The sequence below is a fragment of the Capricornis sumatraensis genome, chromosome 1, assembly GCF_032405125.1.
Source record: "Capricornis sumatraensis isolate serow.1 chromosome 1, serow.2, whole genome shotgun sequence".
Taxonomy (NCBI): domain Eukaryota; kingdom Metazoa; phylum Chordata; class Mammalia; order Artiodactyla; family Bovidae; genus Capricornis; species Capricornis sumatraensis.
In genome coordinates this window covers 5,466,002-5,492,262 of record NC_091069.1, presented here as the reverse complement: position 1 = coordinate 5,492,262, position 26,261 = coordinate 5,466,002, and the positions used below count along the sequence as shown (strand labels likewise).

Sequence of the window (26,261 nt, the reverse complement as noted above, 5' to 3'; positions counted from 1 at the left end):
TGAGTGAGCCCCCTGGGGGAGAAAGAGAGGCCAGGAGTGCTGGCAGGACGTATCTGTGGTCAGTAAATTAGAGGAAGCTGAGCTGGGGTTTGAACCCAGGGTTGATCCAATCCAAAGCCCACTTTTCACCATTCCTGGGCCAAAGTCCAGTCAGACTCCATGGCCCTCCCCAGAATGGAGCCCACTGAAGCCCTGGGAACCTGCCAGCAGCTCTTGCCAGGCCAAGATGCTGACACAGGCCTCTGGATATTAATAGCCCCTCTCTGGGCTGGGCTCCTCCTTCCCTCCCGAGGTCAGCCTGGATCATGGTCCCCACCCAGGAAGAGTGGGGTGAATGCCCTGGTGGAAAGCTGAGCGGGCACATCCCAGTCCCTGTGGCCTGCAACATCTGAGTCTGGAGGCCCCAGGGAGTTCTTGGGAGTTGGGCCTCACCTCTTCTGGGTTTCACCCCACTGAGCCTCAGCTTCCTCATCTGTAAAGTGGGCATGACATCATGACCTCGCCAGAAGGTTGGTTACACGGTGTCATAAGCTAGAACACAGAGAGACCACGGTACACTGCCCGCTCGCCGTGCGTTCTGCACCCGACTTCACGTGCATCCGTCCGGGTTCAGGATGGGGCCACGCAGGTCATCATGGCCACACCCAGGAAGGTGGGATATGACTCAGCCTGGGACATCCTCCTCTGTGGCTGCGTGGTCTGAGTGGAACATTCTGGAAGAGAAGTGCCAGGAATCCACAAGGAACCCCAGACTAAGGATTCCTGGGGTCTGGCTTCTCACCAGCCAGGTATGGAGGAGGGGCCAGACTTCGGGGGGCAGGTGGGTGCTTCTGAAAGAGTCACTCAGAGGGAGAGAGGTCTTTGCCGCCTTTGTAAAAAAGACCCGTTCCTAACCCGGAGGCTTGAAGGCTCGCTACATGGCAGGGACCCTGCTCAGCATTTTACATCAGTGAGACATCATCTCTCTGACTTCACAATAGCCCTTGGAAGGTGGACACTAGTATTCCTGTGTTACAAGAGGGAAAACAAAAAAGACTAGCCCAGAGAGGCCAAGTGACTTGCTAGAGGTCCTACAGCTAGTTGGTGGCAGAGCCCCAGGTCATCCCCCGTCTGTCTGACTCTGGAGCCCCCAGGCTGGTCCCAGGCGACCAGAGAGCACGCACCCCATCCAGGCGGCTTCCTGTCCTTGGGAGTCTGTGGACCCGCTCCCTAAGAGGCTGTGGGGTGGGCCTGGGGCTTCCCAGGGGCAGGAGGGGGCTCCATGCTTGGAAGGAATCCTGTCCTCATCCCAGGCCTTGGCTGCTATAATAAATCATGACACCAGGGCATTCGCTTCTAACTCTGCTGGTTGCCCTAAACCAGCGGCTTCCGTTTGAGCCCAGGCCCGGTCAGCCCTTAAAGGGCTGTCAGATTGGGTTTCCACAGTGAGGGAGGCCCGAATCAAACCCTGAATCCTCCAACTCAAATTGCTCTTGGCCTGCTCTTCTCTGGGTTGGCAGCCTCTCTTGCCCCCTCGGTCCATGTACCACCACGCGGGCTCCCAGACCTCACAGCAGGCAGGAGGAAGGCTCTCCCCTATCCGAGGCCACTCACCTGCTCTTCCTTCCGGGGGAAAGCCCCCCATGACCCCCAGGCCAGGCCTGAGGCCCTGTTCTATGATCCTGAAACATATCCGCGTGATGCTTGCAATCATTCACACATGTCATTCATTTAATACCTGCTGAACTATACTTTCTCCAGGGGACAGGGATGCACGTGGTGTGATCCCTTTGCTACAGTGCCAGGCACCTTGTGTGGCACCAGGAGCTCGGAAAATGTTTACAGGTTGCCCGAAGCTGCTACAGTGATCCCATCCTCCACAAAGCTCCAGGTAGCGGAGGCCACCTCCAAGGGGCAGATCCATTACCAACCAATTCATTACCCCTCCCTCGAATGGAAATCAAGTCTTACAGATTGAACAGTCGTGCACTGAAGCCAAATTCAAGACTGAAAAATGTCAAAACCCAGCCTGCCAGCTTAATGAAAAGCTGGCACGGAGGGGAGGGGCTGGGCTCAGGCCCGCCCCCAGCAGACCCAGAATGATGCTGTCAGTGACGTCATTCACCCCATCCGGTGTCCGGAGAAGCCTCTGGCCTGGGCTCTGCTGTCTGGTCCATGGGACCAGATCCAAGCCATCCAGGCCAGTGGGGCAAGTGGGCCTGGCTCCCCGGGCTCTGGGCTGCTCAGAAGGAAGCTGATTAAAGCAGGGGTAAGTCAGGGGCCCACCGCTGGGCCTCTGGCTAGGGGCTCAGCCGAGGCCAGACCTGTAGGACTACATTTCCCAGAGTCCCCCAGGTCCCCCCAGAGCGAGCCATTGGGAGATTTAAATAGCCCAGGCCCGAGGCAGCCAGGCCGCAGCTGTGGACGCGTCTGCCTCCCGGTGGCTCCATTGGCGCTGGCCGGCACTGGGGGGCTCAATTGGCTGCCCGGCTGGCACTGACATTCCCCAGGAGCCCGGTGGCAGCCGGAGGTAAACAGCCATGTGCAGGCCCGCTCTCTATATTTAACATCTGCCGAGGAGCCAGCAGGGAGGCAGAGAGCAGGGGCGGCTCCGGCGCTCCCGTCCTTGGGGGAGAAGGGCCTCGCGGCCAGGCTGGTACCGGCCCTTGCCAGGCAATCGTCAACCATGCCAGCCTCCCAGAGCCGGGCCCGGGCCCGGGACCGCAGCAACGTCCTCAACCGGGCCGAGTTCCTGTCCCTGAACCAGCCCCCCAAGGGGACCCCGGAGCCCCGCAGCTCCGGCAGGAAGGCCTCGGGCCCCTCGACACAGCCCCCAGCCCCTGGGGACGGGGCCCGAGAGCGGCGCCAGTCCCAGCAGCTGCCCGAGGAGGACTGCATGCAGCTGAACCCCTCCTTCAAGGGCATCGCCTTCAACTCCCTGCTGGCCATTGACATCTGCATGTCCAAGCGCCTGGGGGTGTGCGCCGGCCGGGCCGCGTCCTGGGCCAGCGCCCGCTCCATGGTCAAGCTCATCGGCATCACAGGCCACGGCGTCCCCTGGATCGGGGGCACCATCCTCTGCCTGGTGAAGAGCAGCACGCTGGCCGGCCAGGAGGTGCTCATGAACCTGCTTCTGGGTGAGTGCACCCGCCCGTCGTCCGCCACCCACCCTGCCAGGCCTTGGGAGGGAGCCGGACCCACCCCGCCCCTGCCAGGGCCAGAGGGGCCCCTCAGAAACTGACTGGAACAATCTAATGAGGTTAGCAGGAAGGGTGCCCCAGAAACAGGCAAGCCTCCGGCTTGGGGAAAGAGGGAGCTGAGGATGTCCAGACCATAGTCCCCTGCAAAGTGGGAGCCTTGAGAATGCAGAGCCCCAGCGGGAACTTCTGAGGAAGAGCTCTGCCCTGGGCAAAGCACATCGCTGACCAGAAGCAATTTGGAGGGGGTGCCGGAGGCCTTGAGGGATGTGTCCGGGAGTCTGGCGGGTGCTCTGGAGTGGGATGTCTAACCCTTGTCACTCCCATCCCATGGATAGGTCCTTGAGTTCCTAGGCTGCTTGCAGGCAGCAGTTGGGAGCTGCCCACCCTCCCCCATCACCCTGCTTGGCTCAGGGACCCTGAAAGCCCCCTGGGATCCCTGGCAGGTGCGGGGGTGCAATCTGGGGCTCCCACCCACTCAGGGCCTCCTGGAGTGCTTACCTGCCACTTCCCTCGGGGAGTCGCTGGAGGAGAGGAACTGGGGAGCTTTGGTTTGTTTGCAAAGTCTTTGCCACCGGTGTCTTTCGGTCGAGCACTGCCCCATGCCAGGTGCCACGTGGGCCCATGTGGAAGGCAGGCCCTCCCCTCTACCCAGGAGGTAATGCCCAGCCCCCATCTGGCCCACCCTCCGGGCACCTCCAGATCCCCAAGGTGCTCGGGCCCCTCTGCTGCCACCCTCCAAGCTGGGCCATGTTAACCTCCGGGCCCTTCTCAGCACAGCCACCATTTGGGACACAAGTTGGGGGCGAGGGGGCATGGCTCAGGCTAAGCCAACACTGACAAGGGGCCCCAGTACTGAAGGGATGTGGGTTGGACCCCTGAGAACTGCCATCCAGGAGAAGTTAGAGTAGCTGTGAGTCTTCCTGCTCGGGTCTCAGAGCATCTGGGGTGGGTGCTGCTGGTGGGATGTGGGAAGGGCGAAGTAGCAGACGTTTATGCAGGAGATGCCGGGTCTGGTACCTCAGTGTTTTCTTGTTCTTGTTCCTAAATGATCCGCGTTACTTGCTGTTATTCCCAAATAAGCAGTCACAATGTGGCTGCTGCTCTTCCCGTTCCCACTTCACAGATGAGGAAACTAAGCCTCCTGGAAATAAAGCAACCTGGCCAAGACTTCAGAACTTGAGATTTGCACCAAGTCCTGCCTGACATCCCGGCCTGTGCTCTTTCCGGGCACTTGGAAAGCCCTGGGCTTGGGATGGAGGGGCAGAGCATGGTGGCCGGGGGGTTTTGGGGGGCAGTGCAGAACCATGGTCTTGCCATCTAGTGCCCGTTGAAGCCTCAGACAGAGCAGTGACTCAAGAAAACTGTGAAGGGAGGGTGCGGTCAGGTTGCCTGGTGTCCAAGGACGAGCGTGGGAAAGTGTCCTTGAGCCTCTCTCTCAACCCCGCTCCCTAGACCCGTCCGCACCGTCCGTCCGTGTGTGATGTTGGAAGTGGTGAAGCTGTGCTGGTGATTTATTCAGCACTTACTATGTGCCTGGTTTTTCATAAACCACGTCATCACATATCATCCTCACCACAACGCCCAGGGAGAAGCTGCTATTCTCCCTGTTTAAAGAGGGAGAAACTGAGGCAAACAGAGACGCTTTGCCCTCAACCGTGTGGCTAGTTAGTGATGGAGCCGGGACTGGAACTGACACCACTCTGGCCAGTCAGGACGAGGCTTCTGGCTTTTACCAGCAACCAGATTCTGTGCACACAAAGTTGTTTGTTTTGTAGGACAGAGAGCAGGATTCGAGAACTCTCCCTTCTTGAACAAGAAGGATAGTTGTTTCTCAGTTTTTAAAAACATCATTTAGTGAGCTCCACTTAGATACCAAGTACTATGCCGTGGATGTCTTGTATTTCATGATGTTAAAATCTTTTTAATGATAGTATAATGTAAATTTTAATATACCCACTACACAGATGAGTTAACTGAGGCTCACAGGAGTCGAGGGATTTGTCCAACCCCACATATCTGTAAGTGGTAGACCCAGGAACCAAGACAAGTCCTCTAGGCTACAAACCCCTTGCCTTCCCTCTCCCTTTTGGTCTGCAGGTCGGGCAGACCAGTCCACATTGAGGAGATACCTGCAGAGAGGTCTCCCTTTTACCAGCAGTTTTGCTGCTGTATCCAGGTACCAAAACCATGGAGGAAAAAAGAGCCTGGCCCAGAGAAACTGCTCAGAGCAGGCAGGGTGGTCTGTGGACCTGCATTCTCGGTGGGGATGTGGACCCAGAAAAGCAGCAAATAACCAAGCTGGGTTGATCCCTCGGCTCTGCCCTGCCCTGCCAAGAGCAGCTGCCCACACTGCCTTCTGCCCGGGATGGCAGACCGCCCTTGAGGGAAAAGCTGCACAGAGCAGTCTGTCCCTTAGTCTTCGGGACCCTGGGCCTGGGGGCAGGGGCTTTCAACCCTGGAGCCCTGAGGTTGGTATGGACTTGTCCTGGTCCTCTCCCTGACCCTTCCTCACTCTGGTCAAGTCAGTTCCCGTCGCTGAGCCTCAGTTTTTTCATCTGTACATGGGGCGTCAGGGCTGTGGTGGGGACTCAAGAGGAGCTGGCAAAGCACCAGGCACAGTGGGTGGCAGGTGGACGTGGGCACTGCAGGGCCCAGAGGGATAAGGGGCCCAGCCCAGGCCTGTCTGCCTACTCTGAGCACCAGGGATCCAGCAGAATCCTGGGGGCAGAGCCTCCATTGTACCATTGGGACCCGGGCTCTCCTCGGCCCCAAAGGGTAAAACTCAAGAGCCTTGGGAAATGGAGCTCCAGCCACTGGACCTGGGAGAGTCCCAGCTGGGCCGGGAGGAAGTCCTCCCTTCTGCTCCCCAAAATCCACCTCCCTTGCAGAGGGCTATGATGTGTTGCACAGACCTGGAAGCCTCAAAGCCAAAAGGGGTCTTAGCAGCTCGCACGGGCTTGGCTCCAGAGTTGGCTGGACCTGGGTGCACATCCCAGCCCTGCTGTGGGACCTGGGGCAAGTAACTTGGCCTCTCTGAGCCTCATTTTCCTCATCTGTCTAGTGGGTTGCTGGGATACTTCCCTGAAGAATTACACATGGCACATACCCACGCCAGCTAATGCTTGTGGAAGGCAATCAACATTAGCACCCTCATCACCATTGCCATCGTCAAAAGAAGTCCCAGGTCCAGGGGCGATCCAGGTCCCCTCCAAGCTCTAGGCACCTGTGACGTGACCTGATCCCCGCTTTGTCCTCTCTCTGCAATGCCCGGCTTGATGACCCCAAAGCAGGCAGGCAGTAGGGGACCTGGGCCATTCCCATTCACCAGACCCATCCTGGTTTCCCCCCAGGCCCATCTTCAGGAGGAAATGGTTTCCATGTCTTATTTCCATGATCTATAAAATAATCCTAACTGAAATGTCCCTGATTATGAAAACTATATATTCCTTTTTTTGTATGTCATTTTTTTATTGTGGTAAAATAGACGTAACCTAGAACTTACCGTTCCAGCCATTTTTAAGTGTACACCAGTATGCAGTACAGGCTTTCCCAGGCGGCTCAGCGGTGAAGAACCTGCCTGCCAGTGCAGAGGACTTGGGTTCTGTCCCTGGGTCGGGAGGATCCCCGGGAGAAGGAAACGGCAACCCACTCCAGTACTCTTGCCTGGGAAATCCCACGGACAGAGGAGCCCAGCGGGGCTACAGTCCACAGAGTCAGAGACGACTTAGCAACTAAACAGCAAGAACGTTCAGCACATTCTCACTGCTGGGCAACCACCGCCATCATCTCCAGAACTTGGCGATCTTCCCAAGCTGAGCCGCTATGTCCATAAACACTAACTCCCCACTCCCCCTGCCCGCAGCACCCAGCACCCACACTTTCTGTTTCTGTGAATCTGATTCGTCTAGGGACCTCGTGTCGGTGGCGCCGCACAGCGTCTGTCCAGTGTCTGTCTTGTTTCCCTAAGTACCCTGTCCTCAGGGTGCAGCCGTACCGTAGCAGGTGTCAGCGTCTCCTTCTTTAAGGCTGAATGGTGCTCCATGGTGTGGAGGGACCATGTTTTGCTTATCCAGCATCTGTTAGTGGACCCTTGGGTTGCTTCTAGCTTCTGGCTATTTTGAATAATGCTTCTCTGAACGCAAGGGTACAGATATCTGTACAAGCCCACGCTTTCACTTCTTTCGGGTGTACACCCAGGATGGAATTGCTAGAACAGATGGTAACCCCAGGTTTAATTTTTGAGGAACCCCCCAGGCTGTTTTCCACAGCAGAAGAACTGTTTTACATTCCTGCCACCTGTGCACAAAAGCTCCAATTTCTCCACAAGTGTTCTTGGCCAGCATTTTTTTTTTTTTAATAATAGCTGTTTTAATGGGTGTGAAAAGTGGTGTCTCATGGTGGTTTTGATTTGTGCTTCCTTAGTGATAAGTGGCATTGAGTGCCTTTTCATTATATATCCTTACGATAAGGAAAATTCAAGCCAGGACAGATGACAAAGCAAGGGAGGAATTCCTTGGTGGTCCAGTGGTTAAACCTCCAAGCTTCCAGTGCAGGGGGTGAAGGTTCAATCCCTGGTCAGGGAACTAAGATCCTGTATGCCTTGAGGCCAGAAAAAATTTTAGTTAAAAAAAAAAAAAAAAAAAAAGAATGTCTCCCTTAAGCCCCTTCCCCAGGAATAACCACTGCTGCAGTTTGGGTCATGAGCCTCTGGATGTTTCTGTTTGCTTCTAAAATGACCTCCTGCCGTGTTTTGCCCAGCTTGGCCTCATTCTCACGACCCTTTCAGGCCTGCTGGGCCACGTACCTCCCATCTGGCCCCCCCTGAATCCCTTCGCATCAACCATGAGGGGTTCGGAAACCAGAATCAACTCCCTCAGCCTAGCAGCACTCCCCTGCCAACTCCCTGCAAGCATCTCACAGCATCCCCTCCCCCAACCCAGCCCCTGCTCACCCACCCCCCAAATAATCTGTTCTTTCAGCTCCCCCAGCCCCTGCTCTGGGGGACAGCTTAGGTGACAAGCCCTCCCCGAGGCTTGCATAGCCTGTCCCTAGTTGATGGATATTTAGACTGATCCCAAACCCTCACTGTCGGGAGCACTCCAGCTAGAGACACCAGCTCAGTTCCGCAGAAAGAGGACGTTTTCCACCCTTCCCGTCTCATCATCTCAGTGCAGCTCAGCAAAAAGTTCCCTCCCATTGGTCTCTGGCCACCCCCAGACGGGGTCAGGGCCCCCTTGTAGGGAGGGGAGCTACTGGGGGGGCCCCCTTCTGTGTCACTCAAGTCCCCCAGCCAAGCCTGGTGCCCTTAGACTTCTATCTGTACCCATGATTTTGCTTTCCTTGCGCCCAGGCGGTCTTCTGAGATGAATCAAGCCACTTCAATATCTGGGTTCTTCAGGTGAGAATTAGGGAAACCTGCAAAGTTCCAGAACTCGCTTAGAGTCATACCAGCCAGGGGAGTTAGGGACAGACCGGGACACTCGTGTCAGCCCCCCAAGCCTGGGCACCGAGGGCCAGGGCAGGGTGTCTGACTGAAAGCAGGGCCACTGTGGTCAGGAGAGATGCCCAGTTTGCACACACACACACACGCTGCTCACACCAACAGAGCAGAGGTCCCAGTGCCAAATGCCTGGAGTGTTTCTGCCTCCTCTCAGGGTTTCCCTTCCATCAGCCTCTCTGCTCACTACCCACCTCCCCAGAGCTCTGTTATTTTAGAGCAGTGTACTGGTTTTTAAAATAACTGTTGTGTGCGCGTACGCATGCCCTAAAACACACAAGACATAAAATTTGCCATTTTAACCATTTTTAAGTGTCCAGCTCAATGGCATTACGTTGTACAGCCATGCCCACCACCCATCTCCTGAATTTCTTTCATCTTCCCCAGCTGAAACTCTGCACCCATTAAGCACTAACTCCCCAGCCCCTGGCATCCTCTAATCTACCTTCCCTCTCTATGAATCTGCCTGTCCTAAGGACCCCATGAAAGTGGAATCGTGCAGTATTTGTCCTTTTGTAAAAATAACTTTTTAAAAACGCACACAGGTCATGCCTCTTCACAGTCAGGAAATAATGTTAATGCAGAATTACAGAAAGACAACAAAAATGAGCCTCATCCTCCTACCCAGTGAGAAGCACAGTTAACATTTAGAGTGGTGCCTTCCAGACTTTTTTCACTGCGTATAGACGCATTTACATCTTAATTTTACAAAAACGGCATTATCCTACTGTAAATCCGGTGTGGTCATCGGCCTTTTCCACTTAAACCCCAGAGCTGTCCTTCTGTGGCTATAAATACACATCTGCTTCATCATTCGCAGCGGCCCCAGAGCGCTCCGTCGTCTAGACTTGGCCGCAGTCTGGCCCATCTGTCTCCAACTCAAGGGCATTGGGTTGGTGCGGGGTTTTCAGCATCACGAAGGATGCTGCAATGGACATCCTTGACCATGAATTGTGGGGCACATCCCTATTTCCCAGGGAGAAGGGCTGAGTCAAGGGAGGCCTGCCGTAGAGACTTCTGAGTCTGAATCCAAAGCCCTTCAGAAAGTTTAGACCAATTTACACCACCACCACCACCCCAGAGCACCAGCTGGGCTATTTCCCCAGTTCCTAGAGGGAGCAGAATGGAAGATCAGAGGCCACGAGAGTGGGTACCCCTCCTCCCAGCCCCAGGCACTGTCTGCTCCTGGCGGGGTCCACAGCTGCCCCTTCCTCCCTCCTCCCCAGCCTGCCCTGCTGCTGAACTGGTCCCATGGTGGGCATCTCAGGGGGAGCAGCCAAGCTCGAGGGGCCAGGAGGGATCACCCCAGCAGCAGCCCCACTCACCAGAGTGGGAGAGAAAGTGAGTGCCAAGGCAGGTTCTTGCCACCTCTGAGGCACCCGCACATCAGGGTAATAGTTGTGCTTCCTGCAAGGGGATTTAGGCATCTGAGCCACCCGCCCGGTGAGAGGGGCAGGGAGTGGAGATTGTTGGTGGGGCCCAGCCCTGCAGACCAGGCAGCCTTCAGAGTAGCTTCTGGAACGACCCCCGTTCTATCAACGAAGGGAGGAAGCTCAGCGGGAGGGCTGTGCCAAGGTCATGAAGTTCACCAGCAGCTGACCTTGAGGCCCGCCTCTGATCCTGGAGCCCAGGCGTGCAGCCTCTGCCCTACTTAATGGCAGTGAGCGGAGGCCTGGGGAGGTTAGGCCACCAGCCTGGGTCACACAGTGCTGCGGTTCTGGCCCCTGAACTTGCTGCCAAGCAGACCTGTCCTCATGGGCGGGGGGCCCTGCCTCCCTCCCGGTCCAGAAAGAATACCCTGTGAGCGGAATTCGCGGAGCCTTGAGTGACGGAGCCATTTGCTTCTATTTCCGGGCACCAGGGTATGTGCTGACGTGTTAGAATCAGTCACAAGAGGGCTGGCCACGGTGCTGGGGGAGGGGAAGGCAGCCTGGGGGTGCAGTAGTGGGAGCTTGCGGGGGAGGCCCCAGGGCCATCAGCTCTGCTGGGGAGCCACCCCCCACAGCCTCGTCTACACCCAACCCTCAAAACCGGCAGCAGCAAGAGTAGGGGGGGAGACCACGGGTTCATCACACCTGTAGAGAAGCCCCCGTCTAACTTACTGCCCATCTCTGCACCCCCCCTGCCCCCAGTCGTCTGGTACCCTGCCAGCCTGGTTCACCAGCCCCAGGCCTGGCCCTAACCTAACACACTCAGGAAGCAGTGGGACCCAAGACCTATAGGTCAAGTGAATGAATGAAGGGCCCCGAAAGCCCAGGGCAGAGGGGCAGTTTTCACCTTATGGCCTCAAGGGACAGAGCCAGCCAAAAATAACAGATTTCCAAAGGCCCAGATGTGGGGTTTTCAAATCATGGCACACAGCCAGCCTCAGAAGCCTCTCAGGGGACAGGGGACGCTCCCCCATTTCCAATAGCCCCAGTGACAGCCATGGGGCTACTTCTCTTATCCGTTCATATCCTCAGTCTCTTGTTCCGTCGCTCAGGCATGTTGGACTCTTTGCGACCCTGGGCTGCAGCACGCCAGGCTTCCCTGTCCTTCACCTTCTCCCAGAGTTTGCTCAAACTCATGTCCGCTTCTTTGCGACCCTGGACTGCAGCATGCCAGGGTTCCCTGTCCTGCACCATCTCCCAGAGTTTGCTCAAACTCGTGTCCATTGAGTCGGTGATGCCATCCAACCATCTCATCCTGTCTCCCCCTTCTCCTCCCACCCTCAATCTTTCCCAGCATCAGGGTCCTTTCCAATGAGTTGGCTCTTTGCCTCAGGTGGCCAAAGTATTGTAGCTTCAGTTTCAGCATCAGTCCTTCCAGTGAATATTCAGGGTTGATTTCCTTTAGGTTTGACTGGTTTGATCTTGCAATCCAAGAGACTCTTAAGAGTCCTTCAGCACCACAATTTGAAAGCATCAGTTTTCTGGCACTCAGCCTTCTTTATGATCCAGCTCTCACATCCCATTGATTACACGACTATTGTAAAAATCATAGCTTTGTCTTACATTGGGAAAAAAATGTTTTGCTGCTAAAAAAGTTTGAAAGGTGTGGGTCTAGCTTGATTCCTTGCCCATTGGTCTCGACAGTCCTCGAGGAGAGCTGGGACACCTGGCCTAGGGGAGGTGGGCAGCAAGGCAGAAACCCACCTGGCCTCCAGCCTCTACATCAGACTGAAGCCCTGAGCCCAGCTCCCCGGTCCCAGGCAGCCCGTGGAAAAGCAGATGCTGCCCCTCCCCCTGCTTCCTCCTGGAACCCAGAGGCTTCCTCTGGGCACCTCTGCTGCAGTTCACACTCGTCTGGGAAAGCAGATTCATGCCAGCGAGAATTCGCCAACTTGCTGAGTCCTGGTTTTCAGCTGAGAAACTTGGTCACTAATTAGATAGATGGCCCACATGGCTTAGACGGTAAAGAATCTGCCTGCAATGTGGGAGACCTGGGTTCAGTCCTTGGGCTGGGAAGATCCCCTGGAGAAGGGAATGGCAGCCCACTCCAGTATTCTTGCCTGAAGAATTCCATGGACAGAAGAGCCTGGCAGACTACAGTCCATGGGGTTGCAAAGGGTCAGACACAACTGAGCGACTCACACACACACACACACACACACACACACACACACCCCATCTTCCTAGTGGCCAGCGTCATGGTTCTGTTTAGGGGCCCCATCCTGGTCCACATCAGTCCCACCCCCAAGCCACCAGCCTAGGGTGCTGTGACCTTCCTTCAGGTGCTGAGGGTCTTGGAACCAGATCATTTTGACGCTGATGGGACCTCAGAGAAGGAAGTCCTTTTGCTGGTGCACCTGCTCAATACCGCCCAGCCTCCAGGGTCTGAAAGCCTGGCTCAGGCCAGGCTGGGGCTTTGGAGTAACAAGAGCAGCTGTGCCCTGGACCAGCACGTACCGGGCTATTCTAAGTACTTCATAGGCACTAGGAGCTCATCTCATCCTGCGAGAACCCTTGTCACAGGTGGGCAGACTGAGGCTCTGACAGGTGAAGGCACTTGTTGAGCCGAGGAGCTGGGACTGGAACCCCACCGGTGACTCTGAAACCTGCAAGTTTAACCCCTTACCTGTGAACTGCCTCCTCCCCGGGTGGCGACAGCCTGTCATGAGGTCGGGGAGTGGCCTTTCTGGCCTGGAAAGGACTGGCTGCCTCCTCTCAGCCTGGCCTCGTCCCTTCGCTGGTCCATTGGGCTCAGGATCCCCAGGGCTCAGATGCCACCACCTTCCTTCAACTTCCACCTGCCCTTTTGGTCCCCTATGTCCTGCTGGGACTGTGGCCCCTGTGTCCCATGGGCTCCAGATGCTCCCAGCCTCAACCTGGGTTAGCAGCCTGCATGCTGGAAGGTCTGAGCTCCTGGGAACAAGTTGCCATGGGAACATGGTGTGGAGGGGGCGGGGCATGCAACAAGGTGGGCTCCCTGTTAGACTCCTCCCCCGCCATGGACCAGCAGCCTCTGCATCCACCACTTCCTGCTTCTGCCCCCTCCCTGGGTGGCCAGGATGGGCAGACATCAGCTGGCCCTGTGGCTAATTAGGGGGCAGGTCCCAGGGAGGCCAGGGTTTCAAATCCCCAACGAAGAGCCCAGACTGCAAGCAGCAACCCTGCAGAGGGCAGGGAAAGAGGAGTCCTGCTCTGCCCAGGGGGCGCAGTGGTACCCAGGTCCCTGGAAGTCCAGCCCACGGACCACCAGATAAATACCCTGGGACACTCCAGACACTGCAGCTGGCCAGTTTCAAAAGCAGGTTACAGAACAGTGTGTGTGGAGCACGTCACAGCTTTTATTAAATCAACGCTCTGTAGGTGGAGAGAAGGTTCTGGGATGGTGGCTATCTCTGGGTGGCAGAATTACAGGCGATTTAAAATTTTATTTTGTCTCCTGTTTTATAAGTTTTCTACAGTGAACATCAATTGTGTCATTTTTTCCCCAAAGATTTTTTTTTTCCCATTTCTGAACAAGAACGATTACAGGGCAACCATTTTGGTTATCTCCTGCCAAGTTTCCAGGAAAGCCTCCAGCACTAGGCTACCCTGATCTGTCGTTTGATACTAACCTTCCACCCTTCTCTGGCCCTCCTTGTATGCCAGGCCCTGGGGGCACCACCTTGTCTGGTCTGCTGGGGCATCCCTGTTTTAGCCCTGAACCTCTTATGTCCCCCAAACCTTTCTGTCCCAAGCAAACCCAGGACAGTCAGTCACCCTGCAGGCACCACGCCAGATCTCTGGATGCAGGTGGTTGTGATCTTGCCCTAGAGGTGAGAGAAGTTAGATGACTTGCCCAAGGTCACAGGAGGCTCCACGTTTGGGGCTCAAACCTGGGTCTCTGGGACTCTTGTGAGCCCCCACCTTGGCTGCCTGGGTGAAACTGGGGCCTTGGCTTGGGGCCCTCGTCTAATGGCCCAGAGAGGCAGGGCACCCTCTCCAAGGCCACACAACGGGGTGCTGGTGGGAGCTGAATGGATAGAGATTCCTGTCTCCCTCAGGCTCCCCAAATGGGAAAAAGCCCACCCCTCTGCCTCCAGCCAGTACTCAGCTAACATGTGGAGACCTGCCCTTCTGTGTCTGATGCTGGGCAGAAGCCAGTGAACAAAACAGATACGGCTTGGCCCCACCTCCACGAAGGGATGATGTGAGGGAGGGAGTGAGAGCTGACGAGGAGCTGCTTACTGCCCAGGGGGGAAGCGCGGTGAGGAGCACAGAGCGGAAGTCAGAGGGAGGGGAAAGGCAGCATCCAGGGCTCCTCTCGTCCCTGTAAAGGGAGGGCAACAGGGCTCCGCTGCCTTGGGAAACAGTTTGGTGGCTTCTCAGGAAGTTCCACATCGTTACTGCATGATTGGCGGGCTTCCCTGGTGGCTCAGCTGGTAAAGAATCTGCCTGCAATGCAGGAGACCTGGGTTCGATCCCCGGGTTGGGAAGATCCCCTGGAGAAGGGAACGGCTACCTACTCCAGTATTCTGGCCTGGAGAATTCCACAGACTGTACAGTCTGTGGGGTCACAAAGAGTCAGACATGACTGAGTGACTTTCACTTCACTGCAGGATGGTGCAATTCCACCCGTAAGAACGTGCCCCCGAAGAACTGCAAACAGGTTCTCAAACAGTCCTCATCCACAAATGTTCATAGCAGCATTATTCACCACAGCCAAAAGGGGCAGGCCACCCAGATGCCACCAACAGATGAATGGATTAAAAAAAACTGTGGCAGGTCCAGACAGTGGAATAATAGGCAGCCATAAAAAAGGAGTGGAAGTTTTGATGCCTGCTGCAACATGGATGGGCCTCAAAAACGTTACAGTCCGGGAAAGAAGCCAGACCCGAAAGGTCTCACATTGTATGACTCCATTCATATGAAATGTAGGGGACAGGCAAATCCACAGAGCCGAAGGCAAATCAGGGGTTGCCAGGGGCTGGGGGAGGCGGATGGGGACTGATGGCTTAATGGGGACTGGGTTTCCTTTTGGGTGATGAAAACGTTTTGGAACTCTCAAGAGGTGGGTGTTTGCCCAACGCTGTGACTCCACTAGAAGCTGCTGAACTGCACCCTTAAAAATGGTTAATTGCATTCACAGTGTTAGTTGCTCAGTCGTGTCCAACTCTTCGTGGTAGCCCACCAAGCTCTTCTGTCCATGGGATTCTCCAGGCAAAAATACTGGAGTGGGTTGCCACTTCCTCCTCCAGGGCATCTTCCCAAGCCAGGAACTGAACCCAGGTCTCCTGCACTGCAAGGGGATTCTTTAAAGTCCGAGCCACCAGGGAAACAATTGTATGCATGGATCTCACTTCGACATAGAAAAGATGGGTATGGTGACACCCTGTTCTTGGGACTGGAGGGGACTTCAGTGAAGTTCTTAGGGGAAAACCAGCAGCCCAGGGCCCCTTTGGTCGGGATGAGATTCTCCAAGGTGCCCACAGTGGCCCACGAGACCCCTGTCACCGCTCTCTCATTCAGCACCTTTACCTGTCCGAACACCCCAGGGAGGGCTTCGCTAGTGGCTCAGTGGGAAAGAATCCACCTGCCAATGCAGGAGATGCAGAGATGTGGGTTTGATCCCTGGGTCGGGAAGATCCCCTGGAGGAGGGCACGGCAATCCACCCCGGTATGCTTGCCTGGAGAATCCCCCGGACAGAGGGGCCTGGCGGGGCTACAGCCCGTGGGGTGGCAAGTGTCAGACACGACTTAGGGACTAAACTGCCACCGCCATATCCCAGGGGAGTGTGCTCCAGGGAGAGGAAACAGCCACATGCGACGGCCCCGAGGTGGGAACCTTGCTGGGAGGTCCGAGTGGCCCAAGGGAGGAGGGGGTAGGGTGGGAGGGGGCAGGGTGGCGCTAACGCCCTCTCCTGCCTGCAGCCCTGCTCCTGGACATCATGACGGTGGCCGGCGTGCAGAAGCTCATCAAGCGGCGCGGACCGTTTGAGTCGAGCCCCAGCCTCCTGGACCACCTCACCATGGACGTGTACGCCTTTCCCGCTGGGCACGCCAGCCGCGCGGCCATGGTGTCCAAGTTCTTCCTGAGTCACCTGGTGCTGGCTGTGCCACTGCGCGTCCTGCTGGTGCTCTGGGCCCTGTGCGTGGGGCTGTCGCGGGTCATGATCGGCCGCCACCACATCACCGACGTCCTCTCCGGCTTCGCCATTGGCTACTTCCAGTTCCGCCTGGTCGAGTTGGTGTGGATGTCCTCCAACACCTGCCAGATGCTCATCTCTGCCTGGTGAGCCGCCTGTCCACGGGGTGGCCCATCGGAGGACACGGGGCTGGCAGGCCAGGGGGAACCGGGCCGCCCCAGCTCGTCCCCTCACCCCCATCTTGGTTGGAGGCTGGTGACATCAGGTGGGACTGCCAGTGACCATCCCGTCCCTCCCACTGTGCTGGGCGCCCCCTGCCCCCTTAATCAGACTCTGAGTCCCTCTGTAGACGAGCTGGGGCCCAGCTGTGGGGACAGCCCTGCTGGGCTTCTGCTCTGGAGGGTACCAGGCCAGAACCACGCGGGGGGCCAAGTCTTGTCTTGTCCTTTCATCACCACGACTGTTGAGTTCCTGGCTGTGCCCACCTCACCGCAGCACGATGCCTGATGAAATACCCACAGCCCTCCGCCCAACACAGGTGCCATCCCCATTAACGGTCACCGACAGCTTACTTAGGGCAGTGCTTCCCAAAAGGCGCCCCATTGGACACCTGCCTGCAAGATGCCTTGGGAAGAAAAATGGTCTTGTGGTCAAACAAATTTGGGAAATGCTGCATACACACTGGACATCCACGGGGGGCGGGACTGTCATAAAGGCTCTGACAAGTCCTGCAGAAAAGCTTCTTGTCACCTTGTTTAATCCATGTTTCCTAAACTTATTTGACCACAGAACCCTTTTCTCACAGAACAGCTAGGAACCCTCCAAGGAACCGTGTTGCTCCAGGGACGTTTGGGGAGACGCTGCCCAGGAGCAGAAGGGCCTGAGGCATGAGCTGGCCTCTCCTGGTGCCGGGCCCTGGAGCCCGGGGAGACCAGGTGTCTGGGCTGCTGCCCACGGAAAGCCTTGGGCGGCGGTGCTGATTTGGCCCCCAGGGGCCGGACTCTGAGTGACCTAATAGGTCGTGTCCAGGTCAGCCATGCCGGATGTGCAATTCACGTGACAATACAGATGACATGCAGACATCTTGCCTGCGTGGGTGTTTTTCCTTCTCTGATGCAAGTTTCCAGGTGGGAGAGTCCCTGTTAACTTGAGGGTAGGGGAGCCGATTGCTTTACCCCCAGTCAGGCCACAGGGTCAGGTGGTCAGGGAGCAGCGGGCTCCTGGGGCTGAGTTGCCCTTCTCCCCGAGGTCTGTGCTAGGGCTCCCTCCATCCCCAGGCCCTGCACTGGCCACTCTGCCCCGGGGCCTGGTTCTGATCAGTTTGGGAAGCCCTCACCATGGTGCCAACGGAGAGCTTCCCTGGGGGCCAAGACCCCCCTCGCCCCCCGCTGGCCAGGACCCTGCCCCAAGGATGTGGTCGGTACCAGGACAGGGGAGGCGGGACGAGGGAGACATCAGGGCCGACCAACCGTGGATTCCTCTCCTGGCTGTAGTTAAGGAAGAGCCACAGGTGGGCGGCTTAAAACAACCATGGCATGCTCTCTCTCAGTTCTGGAGGTTAGGAGTCCAAACTCAAGGTGTCAAGAGGGCCACGCTGCCTCTGAGACTCTGGGTAGAATCCTTAAGAATCCGCCTGCAATGCAAGAGACCGGGGTTCAATCCCTGGGATGAGAAGATCCCCTGGAGAAAGGAATGGCTACCCACTCCAGTATTCTTACCTGGAAAAGTCCATGGACAGAGAAGCCTGGCGGGCTACCAATGGAGCAACTAACCCTTCACTTTCACCTCTTCCAGTTTCTGGTGCTGGCTACGTCACTCCAACCCTTGCCTCTGTCATTTTGGGGCGTTACTGCCCTCGTCTGTTGTCCATCTTCTCTTCCTATTGGACTAGGGCCCACCCCACTCAGAATGGCCTCATCCTAACTTACATCTTAATCACGTCTGCAAAGGCCCTTTCCAGACATGGTCACGTCCGTAGGTGCTGGGAGTCAGGATTGCAACATCTCAGGGAGACACGATTGAACCGTAAGAGGCAGGATCCTCTGGGGGAGAGACAACTTCTTCTCCCTGCCGCCTCGCTGGGAGAGGGCAGATATGTGGCCCAAGCCTGCCTAAGTGACCAGCTGCTGCTGATGAAGAGCGGGGTCTCCCAGGCCCAGAGCACCACCCCCTCTGCCAGGCCCAGCCCTCCAGCCTGAATACCTTCTTCTCCAGATCCCACACCCTCAGGGGTCATGGTCCCCCAGGGCCAATCCCCTGCAGGTAGGCCCCAAGCTGCCCCTGCTCACCTTCCCAAGGCTTCTCTCTGGAGCCTCCTTTTCATCCAGACCTGCTGGGGGTGCAAGAGCTCTGCACCTAGTCTCTGCCCTAAAGGAGCTCAGGGAGGCCAGACGCGGCCAGCCACCATGATATCGTTGTTGTTCAGTGGCTTAGCGGTGTCCGACCCTCTGTGATCCCATGGACTGCAGCATGCCAGCTTCCCCTGTCCTCCACTATCTCCCGGAGTTTGCTCAAACTCATGTTCATTGAGTCAGTGATGCCATCCAACCATCTCATCCTCTTATGTCCCCTTCTCCTCCTCAATCTTTCCCAGCATTAGGGTCTTTTCCAATGAGTCGACTCATCATATCAGGTGGCCACGTATTGGAGCTTCAGCTTCAGCATCAGTCCTTCCAATGAATATTCAGGGTTGATTTCCTTTAAAATTGCCTGGTTTGACTCTCAAGAGTCTTCTCCAACAGTGCAATTCAAAAGCATCATTCTTCAGCGCTCAGTCTTCTTTATGGTCCAACTCTCACATCCATATGTGACTACTATGATGAAGACCCTCAGCTTCCAATCTTGAATGCTGGCTGACCCGGGGTCTTCAAAATACATTCTGCATGCTCCCACAGACGCTCCTGGGCAGCACGTCCATGTGATGCTGAGCAGAAGGGGTAAGGGTGGCTTCCTTTGCCCCTCGCCCCCACCCTCGGGAACCTGGGAGCCTGTCATCAGGGCGAATCTGGCTCCAGCTTTGGACAGGGGACACACTCCGGCCATCCAAGGCCCATGCCTCCAATGGGCCCCAGGGCCTCTGCCTCCGCACGGGTAGGCAGTGGCCTTTAGAGTCTTCAGGATGAGGAGGGGTTTTCTGAAGAACGGAGGGCTCTCAGCAGACCCCATAAGCTCAAGGTGGGTATTAGAATCCAAGTGCCTAACAGACAGTTAGGAGAATAATCTCCCTGGAGAGGCAGTGGGCAGCTTGCCCGGGAGAAAGATCCTGTCCTGCAAAGTGTTAGCAGCACCGGGAGCTCGGGCCAAGGCCAGTGCTGACACAGCGGTCACCTCTCCGAGCCTGGTGTCCTGAGCTACCAGACAGGGCTGACGACCCCTGTGGGGTCGTGTGTGACTCAGGTGTGCTCCCCGTAGGGGGGGCACCTGGTGCAGGGTCCACCCTGCCATCCCGGAAGGATCCCACCGGCCGGGGAGAACCTGCAGAAGCAGAGCCGGGGATGGGGGCCAGGGAGGGGTCTGTGACTCCTTCAGGAACACCCCATTCCTGGAGAGTGCACACTCGCCTATGGTTAACGCACTCCAGTGATCGAAGCCGACAGCCGCTCTCACTTTCTTATGGTGAATTATAATATTTGGTTCTAATGGTAAGCCCATTCTGCATTCCTGGGATAAACCCCACATGGGGTTACCCGAGCCTTTTCTAAATATCACCGCCTTGTGACTTCCCTGGGGGTCCAGTGGTCAAGGCTTCACCTCCCAATCCAGGGGCTGCGGTTTTGATCCCTGGTGGAGAAGCTAAGGTGCCACATACCTTGGGGCTAAAGAAACCAAAACATAAAGCAGAAAAATGTTGTAGCAAATTCAATAAAGACTTAAAAAATGGTCCACATCAAAAAAAATCTTAAAAAATAAATATCAGCGCATGGGATTAGATAAAGATTCTGTTGGGACATCCCTGGGGGTCCAGTGGTTAAGGCGCCATACTCCCAGTGTAGGGGACACAGGTTCGATTTCTGGGGTGGGGAGGGGTGAGAGCTAAGATCCTACGTGGGAAAAAAAAAAGAGTTTATTAAAAAGCTCTGTCCAAAGGGGATGTTCATGTTGTCTCCTCGATTTGTTCGTGTCCACTTCGGCTACCAGGGTGAAGTGTGAATCGAGTTGGCATTATCTCTGTTTCCAGTCCTCTGTCTCCATCCCTTATTCCTAAGCTCTCAGAGATCAGCCTGTCCGTGGAACTGGGATTCAAGCTCATGACTTGGGGGGAGGCGAGGAGGGGGTCTATGGCTTCCAAGTCCTTCACCTGCCTCATCTCGCTGATTCCTCATCATGACCTTGTCCCTATTTCACAAGTGAGGAGACTGAGGCTCAGAGAGGGAAAGTCATTTCTCCAAGATCACTCAGCTAGGATTTGGCCGAGTCAGGATCAGAAGCCAGGACCCAGTGGCCTCGGAGCAGAGAACCCTCAGGAAAACAGAAACACAGGGCACCCCACCAACCTTGGAATGAGGCTTGGACTGCTGAAGTGTCGGGCACAGGGGTGGGATGCCTTTTATCATTCTTTTTAAAAATATATATTTATTTTTATTCATTTGGCTGCACCAGGTCTCAGCTGCAGCACGCAGGATCTAGTTCCCTGACCGGGGATTGAACCTGGGCCCTCTGCATGGGGAACTTGGAGCCTTAGGCACTAGACCAACAGGGAAGTCCCCTGTTTTTTTCTTTTTGTAACAGAGAATCCAGTCCCATTGTGCTAGACGGCTGCCGGTGTTGTCTGAGCTTGCCCTTGGCCAGACTCTGTGGGTCCCGTCCAGACCGGATGTTGGGTAAGACGGGAACGAGGCCCACTGGCCCCTGTGTAGTTGCAAAGCTCAGCCTCAGTGTGGTGTGTCCTCCCCGATTCCTCACTCCGACGCATGCCCACCCCCAGCCCTGTGGGCCCCCACCTGCCCCTCCCGGAGCCCAGAGTCAGTCCTGAACTTGCCCAGTGCCCTCCTGCCTCCCGGCATCACCCCCAGCTGTCATGGGCAATGTGACCACTTCCCAGAACACAGAAGTTCACCTGGGTTTCTTTTGTCAAGGTCACTGGGATAGTGAGCCAAGGGGGACTAGGGGACAGGCTTCGGGTGGTCTGAGCAGGGTGATCTTGAGGAAGGAGTGCACACATGGGAGTCAGACCCTAAGGGCGCTAAGTCATTGAGCCCTTCTGAGCCTCAGTTTCCCCCTCTCTAAAACGGGGATAACGCTACCTTGCATAAGGCTGGAGCATCCAGAGCTGTGTGGCCCAGGCGGGCACACTGAGGTGTCGAGAACGGAAGACAGAGCTTCTTGGGCTGCACACACACCCCCCGCCCCAAGAACCACCTGGCCCTGCTGGGCACTCAGGCGCAGGGCAGGGTACTCTGGGGACTGGATAGACTGGAACCGAGAGATGGGCACCTACCCATGTCACGCTGGACCCAGTGGCTTCTTTTCACAGATGGGGGCACTGAGGCCCAGGAGGGGTGTCCAGCCCACACCAAGTATGCAGGCACTATGTAGCCTGCCCTGAACCCCACCACCCACCCCACACTCCCGGGCTTCAGGCTGTGGGTGGACGAAGGGCGTGTGAACTGACCCCCTCCCACCCTGAGCCTGTCTCGTTTCTCCTCCAGGCTGCCCAAACCCTCCTTCCAACAGAGCTGGGATTTAGGGCCAAGGAGGTCACCCCTGACCTGACTCTGCATCTTAGTAGGGTCTCTATTGGATTCCTAGTTGTCAAAATAAAGAACAGTAAGTTGGGGTTCTGAAGACCCCTGACAGCTATGGCCTGGCGATGGTGGGCTGGCCTGGGAAAAACCCACTGCCAAGAACACACTATTGTGGGTGTGAACAGGCTGAAATGTGCCCCCTCCCCACAATTCATACGTTGAAAGCTTAACCCCCAGGACCTCAGAATGTGATTCTATTTGAAGACAGGACCTTTAAAGAGGCAATTAAGTTAAAATGAGGTCATTAGGATGGGCCCTCGTCCAACAGCACAGGCATCCTTACAAGAAGGAAAGTTGGACACAGACACGCAGAGGGACGGCCCTGGGAAGACACAGGGCGAGCACAGCCCTCTATGAGCCAAGGAGAAAGCAAGGCTGTTAGTTGCTCAGTTGTGTCCCACTCTTTGGGACCTGTGGACTGTAGCCCTCCAGGCCCTTCTGTCCATGGGATGTCCCAGGCCAGAATATTGGAGTGGGTTGCCATTCCCTTACTCCAGGGGATCTACCTGACCCAGGGATCGAACTCTGGTCTCTTGCACTGCAGGCGGACTCTTTATCATCTGAGCCACCAGGGAGAGGCCTCCATCATGGGCTTCCGGCCTCCAGGAAATCGAGGGAAAGCATTTCTGTTGTTACAGCCACCCAGTCTGTGGTCCTTTATGGTGGCAGCCCTGGTTTATCAGGTCAGCTGGCCGTCACCTGTCACCACAGGAAGAGCATGGGACATAGGTCGGGTGAGTTGGGGAGCGGCTGCGATGGGCTGCTTCTGGGCGACGTGGGGAGACCACTGAACTAGCAGCTGCCCTGGGGGTGGCTCCTCCCAAGACACCGTCACCTTGTCCTGAGCCCCTGCCAGGGGGAGGCCACTCTGGGCCGAGGCAACTGGTCCAATTCAAAGTTCCCGGGTCCCAGCCCCTGCCCTGCCTGGGGAAAGCCCCAAAAGGGGCCGGAGAAGGGGACGGCAGGAGCTCGAAAAACGCACGAACTCCAGGATCAGCCGCCATCTGGCTCCAGGAAGAGACAGAACATCTGGCCGCAGCGCTGGGCCCGGCATTTATGTAACCCGCGTGCAGATACACGTGGCTCACCAGGCAGGCGGGCGAGGCTGGGCCCGGGCCGCGCTCCATCTGACCTTCCCCTTGGGAACCGGGCCTCGTAGGGAGAGGGCTGTCGTGAGCTTGCGACGATACCAGGCTGGCACGAGCTGACAGCCAGGGAGCCCTCCCCATGCATCCCAGCCCCCAGCCCCAGCTCGGATACACAAGCACGTGCACACACACACACACGGGCTGACTGGCTGGCCTCCATGTTCTCACACGTACAATTACGTGTGGGAGATCCCCAAGCCTCCTTTCAGTTCTAATGTTCTGTGACATGCGTGTCTGTGGACACTCCCACATCAGACACTTCATGTGCTTGGGTGTCACACACGTGCACGCAAAACACGAAAACACACACATGATCATCTTTGCACACAGATACATTTATACACTCCCTTCCATATCCCAAACTTTCTCAGTTGTGCCCCGGCTCAAACACACAGTGCAGTCTCTCTACACCTGTCTTCTGGTGTGCGTGCACCTTGATGACGATGTACACGCCTGGCCTTGCATATGTTTATATACACACGTGTGTGCCCTTGCAGGGTGTACACACTGAACCACATCCAATTTCTCTGCATGGCCATTGTTGACAGGTATCAGGCTCACCAGATTGAGCAAAGAAAAATAAAGGATCAGGGACTTCCCCAGTGGTCCAGCAGTTAAGAATCTGCCATCTAATGCAGGGGACACAGCTTCCATCCCTGGCCGAGGAACTAAGATCCCACATGCTGCGGGGCACCTAAGCCCACACAGCACAACGAAGGATCCCATATGCGCCAACAAAGATTGCCATGTGCCGCAACTAGGACCCAATGCAGTCAAACACATTAAAATTTTAATAAATTCTATAAAATAAAAAAAAATTTTAATAGAGGATTCAGTCTTTGGGATATAGTGATACTCAAAAACTGTGTATTTATCTGACATATTTAACCAAGGTGTCTATTTTATCTCGCAACCCAACCCTAATAAGTAGTATACATTCTCACACACACACGAATTCATGAGGCCAGCATGAGGCCTAGCCCAGGACATGCTGTTTCCCTGGGAGACCTTCTAAGACCTTGTCTGAGTCTGGTCATTAGAGCCCAGCTCTGACCTCAGCAGAGCTCCAGGTCCCCAGTTACAGCTTTCAACAACCTAGCCCAGGACCCGGCTTGCTGGTGGGAAGAGGCAGGGCTTCCAGCAGGAGCAGGGCGCCAGCGGGGGTGGCTTGCTGGGACCCTGGGAAAGCTCCTCTCACCAACAGCCCAGCTGTGAGATCTGGCAGCAGCAGCCAAGCCCTGGGAACCCCACCCTAGCCTGGTTATCGTGGGGCCAGGACTCGAGGAGGGACGTCCAGCCGGGGTCAGAGATGCAATGTGAGGCCCTGAGGCCGGCTTGGCTGCGGCTCCATTCCGGGGCTGCTTCTGCTGCTGGGAGACAAGACAGAGCAAGGGGGTCTTGAAATCCTATTTCCTCCGCTTAAATCCTTTGGCCAGAAAGGTCTGTAGAGGGACAGGGTCAGGCAAGGTCCTAGGAGGGGCTTAGCTCAGGGAGAGGGGGTCCCGGGGAAAAGACCCAGACCTGCCCCTCCCCACGTGACCTGGCCAGCCTCCCCGCCCACTCCCAGACAAGAGAGGAATTCTCATCCTGAGCCCAGGGCCGGCAGATGTGTGATGAGTCTCCCGAGAGCCTCACAAAGAACAGGATGAATTTTTCTAAGGAAGTATCTGGTTATCTTGTTTTTTTGGTTACATAAGAAGACATTTTCATTATTTCATGGAAACCCAAAAGCAAAAAAAAAGGTTCTTTTTTTGCTTTTTTCTTGCAGACGTTTTTCTCCACCTTCCTAAAAATAGCGACGTTATTTTGACCCAAAAGTCATTGCACGCCATAGCTTTGTGACCTGCTTTTATCCTGTATAACCACGTTTCTGTATCAATAATTCAACATCTCCATCTTGACTGAGAGCAGCCTCCAGGGATTCCTTGTATGCAAGAGACTCTCTCTCTCTCTCTTTTTTTTTTTTCTGATATTTAGATGTCTACCAGTTTGTTTGTTTTTAACTGCAGTGAAATTCACATAATAATATAAGATTAACCAGTTTAAAGGGTACAATTTGTGAGACATTCATCAGATTGTGCAACCACCACCTAGTTCCAAAATATTTTCATCACCCAAAAGGAAACCCAGGAGGGCTGTTTGTCCTCACCCTCCCTCCCCCCAGCCCCTGGAAGACACAGTCTGTTCTCTGTCTCCATGGATTTGCCTGTTCTGGACATTTCACATGAATGGAACCACAGACTATGCAACTTCTTGTGTCTGGCTTCTTTCAATTAGCATAATGTCTTCAAGGTTCACTCGTGCTGTGGCAGATATCAGTACTTCGTTACTTTTTATGACTGAATAATATTCTAATGAGGCTTCCCTGGTGGCTCAGTGCAATGCAGGAGACTCGGGTTCCATCCCTGAGTTGAGAAGATTCCCTGGAGGAGGAAACGGCAACCCATTCCAATATTCTTATCTAGAAAAACTCATGGACAAAGGAGCCTGGCAGGCTACAGTCCATGGGGTCACAGAAGAGTCAGGCTTGATTGAGCGACTAAATCCCAACACTCCACTGTGTGGATGGACCACCGCTCGGCTGTCCACTCCTCCCGTGATGGACATCTGTGTCGTCTGCATTTTCGGTTGTTGATTATTTTATTTACTGCTGCCCAAGTGTCTCAGTGTCGGACACGACCTAGCGACTTCACTTGCACTTTTCACTTTCATGCATTGGAGAAGGCAATGGCAACCCACTTCAGTGTTCCTGCCTGGAGAATCCCAGGGACGGGGGAGCCTGGTGGGCTGCCGTCTCTGGGGTTGCACAGAGTCGGACACGACTGAAGCCACTTGGCAGCAGCAGCAGCAAGTGTCATAGCTTTATAAGTCCTGATATCAGATGGGATGCATTCCTGTCTGTATTCCTCCTCTCCTGGAGTAGCACAATCCTTTGCTCACTCATATTAAACTTTAGAATCACTGGTCAAATTGAAGCTGGGTCTCCCGCATTGCAGGCCAACTGGCTCTTACAAAAGCCCCCATTAAGACTAATCGGAATTGCTTTGAGTCCACGGATCAGTCTGTGGAGAACGGTCATTTTTATGCTAACCGGCCCTTCTGTCCTCAAGCATGGGTTATCTGTCCTTTTAAGCCTCAACT

The 26,261-nt window shown here is 55.6% G+C and overlaps 1 protein-coding gene across 1 annotated transcript; it reads left to right on the top strand.

Annotated features, from left to right (window-relative positions):
• Positions 1 to 2,635: 2,635 nt before the first annotated feature.
• Positions 2,636 to 16,909, top strand: PLPP7 (phospholipid phosphatase 7 (inactive)). Its single transcript, XM_068983399.1, has 2 exons — positions 2,636 to 3,116; positions 16,014 to 16,909. The coding sequence occupies exons 1-2, from the start codon at positions 2,666 to 2,668 to the stop codon at positions 16,376 to 16,378; spliced, it is 816 nt and encodes a 271-aa protein (XP_068839500.1). The 5' UTR covers positions 2,636 to 2,665; the 3' UTR covers positions 16,379 to 16,909.
• The last annotated feature ends 9,352 nt before the right edge of the window (positions 16,910 to 26,261 follow it).